The sequence below is a fragment of the Falco cherrug genome, chromosome 5, assembly GCF_023634085.1.
Source record: "Falco cherrug isolate bFalChe1 chromosome 5, bFalChe1.pri, whole genome shotgun sequence".
Classification (NCBI taxonomy): domain Eukaryota; kingdom Metazoa; phylum Chordata; class Aves; order Falconiformes; family Falconidae; genus Falco; species Falco cherrug.
In genome coordinates this window covers 45,522,863-45,529,031 of record NC_073701.1, presented here as the reverse complement: position 1 = coordinate 45,529,031, position 6,169 = coordinate 45,522,863, and the positions used below count along the sequence as shown (strand labels likewise).

Genomic DNA, 6,169 nt, shown 5'->3' with positions numbered 1-6,169 from the left:
TATCAGTAACATGGAAAGGGCACTATTCTGCATCATGCAGATGTTAAACTGGGCATGCATCACAAACATCTTTTTGCCTCTCATTCCTGCAACTGAAAGTGTTCCAAGAACGCATTTGCTGTAGTTGTTTTCAAGTTTCCTAAGCTCACTGCTGATTTAAAAGTACTCATTTATTCTTGTGCTAGTGCTGATTTTAGCTTAAATAGCTACTTTCACTTTTCCAATGAGATTGTAAGGTACTTCTTCAGCAGGCCTAGGAAGTAAGCCTTCAAGCTGCCAAAAATAAGGGACTAGTTAAAGTAGTAAAAGACCTTCACAAGTACATCCAATGTGATTTTTCAGTTTATGGCAACTTACAGATTTAAATATCAAAGGAACACACACATGTTCCAATTCCAACATGAGAAAGAAACAGGGCAGTATTTCTCTGCAGGAGCTATTCCCACAGGCTGGTTTTCTCCCAATTCACATAACCAGTATTAAATCCTAACACTGCCCAAAGCGTCCAGCACTCTGTTCACTCATCATCTCTGAAAGGATGCATGATCCTAGCCTAAGGACCTGGGGATCTGCACGCCACATGTGCCTACCACAGTTGCCACCTGTGTAGCTTTTATACAGAACTTTTCTACTTCAGAATGCTCTGAGGAAGACACAGCAGAAACTAAGGTACAGTCGTTGCAGTGGCTTGCCCAGCAATTCAAGCCGCACTGGTAAGTGACCAGGGTCTGGGCTCAAGTTCCATGTCAGTGAGATCTACTTCCACAGCTGGGTCCCTGCCTAATTTTTATGCCAGAGACTCACAAAGTACACTCCCATTTTGCAGTGCGTTGTCTTAATCCTCTGAATGCTATGGACCTTTATAGCTGGCAAGAGGCTTTTGTTTGTGTAGATATTGGCTACAAAGTTGATACAAATTTGTCCTTCTTTACTAATGATTGCACAGCTGCACTTCCAGCTTTATGGCTCAAAGCAGAATATTTCTCAGATACACTGAGATGTAACAGATCTCCACATCTCACCTGCAGTGAAGTCTTCACAGCTATCTCCAAAGAGTCTGTAAACAGGTTTAAAGATTAAGTGTATTTAAAAAGTAACTACATAAATACTGTAAAATATACAGATGGCCATATTTTCCTGTTTCAGATGGGCAAATAACTGGCATTTTGCCCACAGCCTTCAACTGTTAAAAGCAGAGACAGCTAAGAGCGAGGTTCTTGCAAATACTGAAGATGACTTAGTTTTGTCACTTAAGAGGTGAAACCTTGTTTCTACTAAAAAGGGCTACAAAGCATTATACCTGTGTCCTCTTCATTAACCAATCCAGAGCTGAAGGAATCATCACCAAACCGTCAGCAGCAGGCATATCAGGTTATTTTTTAAAAAGATTTTTCTGTTTACTATTCCACAGTCCATACTATCATCAACATTAAGAGAGAGAAAAGGCTATTCCTGCAGCTCCTTCAATCTACTTAGCAATGCAGCTTAGAATGACAGAAGAAAGTCACATATACACGGCAAAACGTTCTTCACCCTCTATTACATGCTAGTTTGCACTGCCCGTATGGCTGTCTGACAGCAGATGCTGAACTGAGCCAACGCATCAATGAAACATCAATTTTCTTCTGGAGTACACAACTTCGAAGATTTAATTCATTCTGGCAATCACTTAAATTCAGGTACTTCCTTCGACAATAATGGCATTTGTTGATCCTGGTAAGACTTGTAAGTTGTTCTGGGGGGCTCTTTTGGGTTGGTTGGTTTGGTTTTTTTCAATACTGACTTTTCACTCTAATATTTTCAGCTTTAAATGGAAATAATTGCCTGACCCTCCAGCATTAGTTTTTTGGATATCAATAAAAAATTAGAGTAGTTTTAAAGGATTAACTTCCCCCATATTAAAACACAATGGGGCAAAAAGTAAACACCTTATTACAAAAGTATGGAAAACAAAAAAAGAAAAAAAAGTTTATTTCCAGATATACAAAACACCTATTCTCTCATTTCTCCATCTTCTTCCTCTTCTTCCACACCTCTGATGTACAAAACATTATTACACCTGTAAATAGAACCAAGAGCTCCCTTAGTTATTAATGATTTTCTTTAATACAGCTTTTCCACAAAGTTCACTGCAATTGCACACACAACACCACCCCAAAAGTAATAACTGGCTAACAATGCTGTAGAAGAAGTTTTTACTTCTGAGTTAACAGTTACGGTCATGTTTAACTTCCAAGCATGCAAAACGTTTTCAGTAGCAATGCACTAGTTATAATGCCAAGCGATTAACAGATATACAATAATCTGGAAAAACGAAGTATTTCGTTACCCAAAGGAGGGATTGTAAATACTTCTTATAGAAATATTTAAAAATTCATTTTTCCTCCCCTGCAAAGAGATCTCAATTTCACATTGTCACATTCATAGCCTTCACATAAGAGCTACGTCAATAAGTTAGACAAGAAAAAGCACCTACCAATACAAGTTTTAATGCAAGTGGTGAGAAAGTTTGGAAAGATGCTGCCTCTACCGTAAATACTCTAATTACCTTATCAAAACTTCACCCAGGTGTCCAGACAACGCACCGTCTATATACTCCTCTGTGTTTGCAAGCTTGAGAAGGAAGCCGGCAAAAGTCAGAACGATTGTAACAGCAGCACCTCCGCGAGGCACGCGGCGGTTTTGCCCCGCAGCCCGGTTGCGGTCACCGGGGGAGGCCCAGCGCCCACCGGTGCGGCACCGCCGAGCCTCTGCAAGCGCCCCGCTTCGCCCCGCCGGGGCCGAGGCCTAGTGCCCCCCCCGCAGCCCCGGCGCGGCCCCCGCCCCGCCCTCACCTGCATGTTCATGTAGCCGTCGACGGAGACGAGGTAGCCCTTGTACTCCATCCCCCACTTCAGCTTCACCATCACCGGCTTCCCCGTCAGCCCGTTCAGGAAGGGCTTGGGGTTGAGGGGCAGGCTCTGCCGGGGAAAGCGGCCCGTCAGCGCCGCCGCTGCCCGCCCCGCCCCGCCGCCTCGGGGCCGGTAACGGCCGCGGCTCCCACCGTCGTTCCCCCCCGCCCCCGCCGCCCCTTCCCTCGCGCAACGCGAGCACCGCCCTCACCATGGCGACGCGGCGCGCGGCAGGGGCGCGAGAAGCACAGGCCGACGCGGGAACCTCTCGTGCGCGCCGCGGGATGCGTGAGAATAGGCACAGCCCCGCTCCCGCTCCCGCTCCCGCTTCCACTTCCGGGGCGCCGCGCTCCCCTCTGACCCCTCACCCCGCTGAGCCGAGCTTTCGATAGGCTGGGGCACTCTCACGCGCGAAGCGAAAAGCGGGGCTGCCCATTGGCTCGGCGGCCCTTCGGGCCTCTCTCATTGGCCAATCTGGCCGCCCTCCTCCCTTTCCTAGCCAATCGTTGGCGCTGCAGGGCGCTCCGCGCTCGGCGGGGCGGGGCCGGGCCGCGCCGCGCCGCGCCGCCGCACGGTGGTGGGCTGCGGGCCGGGGACCGCGTTCTTGCGTTCCGCGGGCCCACAAGGCCCTTCCCTGGCCGGTGGCCGCCTCGCAGGCCCTAGGGGGCTGGTTTCACCCCGCGCAGACCGGCAGCAACCTGATTTTGCCTTGGAAGCCGGGCGGCCGGAGCGGTAGCTGCCCTGCGGCCGGGGGCGGGCGCACCGCTCCTGGGCAGTCGGGCGGGCGCAGCTCCCGGTGGCGTACCGCTGCGTGCGCCCCGCGAGAGGCGCCGGGCCCGGAGCGCGGCCACTCGGCCGCGGCCGTACTGTCCGTGCTGCCTCTGCTCCCCGCGCCGGCGCGTCCCCACGAGGTGGCGGTGCTGGCCTGGCGCCGGGGCCGTGGCGCTCCGCGGGGGGCGGCCCGATGGTACCCACGAGTCTTGCAGGCGGTGACAGCGTGGCGGCAGCGAGCCGTGTGTAAGAGTAGATTTGCGGACCAGTAGGTTTGCGTGGGTTGAAAACCTCGGAGTTTCTAAGACATGTAAGCGATCTCCTTGCCCGTGTAAGAGTGCTCTACCCGGTCCCACTTGATGCCCAGGTGCCGAAGTTGCTGGAGCTTTGCTTGGCTGTAAAGACCATCAGGCTGTGCGCCCACATGAAACATCAGTCCTGCTTTATTACAATTTGTGGCTCTTTAACCTTTGACAGACTTAATATGTTGGACCAACGTTTGTAGCGTTTACTAATTTGTCACGTCTACACTTAACATCTTCTCTATGTCTAAAGTCATTAAATGCCACAATGTGTATTTGTGTTCCTGCATACAGCATGTTCCCTTCAATGTATTGGATACTCAATGTGGAAAACATGCGTTCAGGAAGTAACCTTTCTGTAACAGAACCATTAGGTTTCTTGCACACTTCACCTTCCAAAGATCAGTCTAGCGCCCTAGTGTTGAAAGCAAAACCATCATCACCTGCTTAAATCTGCATGTTTATTGGTGCTGACTCAACAACCTGTCTTCTCCAGGTCCAGACTGTCCTCACACACAATTGTTGTGATACTTTTACAAACAAGTAGGAGTGAATAAGAGTTGAAATTTCTTTGTAACTAGCACGTATCAAATCTGCACTCAGATACTTGTTTCCATGATCGTTAGAAATGAGTGTGATTTTCTTTTAGTGAGTGTATTGGATGGGCAACAGAGACAACATAAAATTTATGCTAATCGTCTTTCTGGTAGCAAGACTCAGATTTTTGCTACTCTGGTAGCAAAATGTTTCATGTTACTTGGAGTAAAGAATAGCTAATTTCAAGTGATAACATGTATAGTGTTGCAGAATGCAATGAGCTTAGAGGAGTGTCTTGGATAAAATCATACAGTGGGAGTAATTTTTGCACTTTTCAGACAACTACGAAGGATAAGTATGTGTATCTGTGGGTGGCAATATAACAGGTTTAGTATGCTATCTGTAGAAAGCGCTTCTTATTTTCATACTGAACAAATTTTGATCTCGTGTCATGCTCATGTAGGGAAATCTTTCTGCGTACCAAGAAATACAGGAGCAATTACATTTAACTTCTAATACACTCTGTTCCTCTGACAGATGAGTAAATATTTCAGCCCTGTTGTTATAAAGTTAGCAAAACCCAGAAGAATTTCCGAGGGTCACAGATAGCAGCATAGAAGTCAGAGAGCAGGAGTGCTTGACTTCTTTCATAATCAGTGCATGAATTCACGCGTCAGTAATCTCATCAGCTGTAGACTGGGTCTGGAGCAATTTTGTGTGGTGGTAGGGTAGAAAGGAGTACTGAAAGCACAGAATGCGTGACTACATCTGATGTAGTTAACTGAATAACTTGGTTAATCAGGAAGTGAAATAGCTTTTGCTTTTTTTTTCCCCTGTGAAGAATTTGCTGTTCATCTTGTTGACTGAATCATTCTGACTCAGAGACAGTTTTCTTATGCGTGTCTTCTCCTGACCTTCAGCGCAGGGGTGAAGTTCACCTTTTGTCTTCTTTGTATTTCCCCATGTAATAGTGGAAGTAATCATGTGCATTCTTTTCTGCCTTTGGGTCAGGGTATTTAGGCTGCTTCTCACCAGGAAATGAACAGGAAAGATTCTTTGTCGTAGATTAATCCAAACCTTAGGTCTTGAGTGGATAGATAGGATTTTCTCTTACGGGTCAGGGGTAGGAATTTAGCACAAGCACCTACACTCCGTTCCTAAGGAAACACATTAAGCAGTGGGACATCCCACGGCAGCAGCATTTCTGGTGGAGGGACTCATTAGATGCCATTCTCTGTGTAAGTGCAAATGCTCACTGATGTTATTAATGTACCATGTCACCGTAATGCCAGGCAGAGAGGGCTAGCCCCTGTAGCCTCACATCACCAAGAGGAAGCTGAGCTGCCTAGAAATATTTCCTGATTGAGCTGAGTTTGCTGAGACAGGAACTCCCTGCAATAACCCCCTTCTGCCTGCCATAACACATTTCTTAAGCAAACTTCCAGGACTGCCCTATCTTCCAGCTTCTGAGCTGCACATTTAGTGACCATCCCGTGCCTTTTCCTAGTGATATGTCAGTGTAAATGGGGTTTTGCTCTGCTGCACTCTTCTTCCACATCAAGCAAGTTACTTCTGATACCTTGCAGTTCATCTCCACTGAAATAGTAGCAGTGTCAACTTTGCCATCACACCATAGACATCATGAGAAGGTTGCAGTCAGAGAACTTA

General features: G+C 47.5%; 1 protein-coding gene across 1 annotated transcript; it reads right to left on the bottom strand.

Moving 5' to 3' along the window:
• Nucleotides 1-1,941: 1,941 nt before the first annotated feature.
• Nucleotides 1,942-3,259, bottom strand: SNRPF (small nuclear ribonucleoprotein polypeptide F). Its single transcript, XM_055710664.1, has 4 exons — nt 3,103-3,259; nt 2,835-2,960; nt 2,549-2,613; nt 1,942-2,059 (listed from the first exon to the last, which is right to left on the bottom strand). The coding sequence occupies exons 1-4, from the start codon at nt 3,103-3,105 to the stop codon at nt 1,993-1,995; spliced, it is 261 nt and encodes an 86-aa protein (XP_055566639.1). The 5' UTR covers nt 3,106-3,259; the 3' UTR covers nt 1,942-1,992.
• Nucleotides 3,260-6,169: the final 2,910 nt, after the last annotated feature.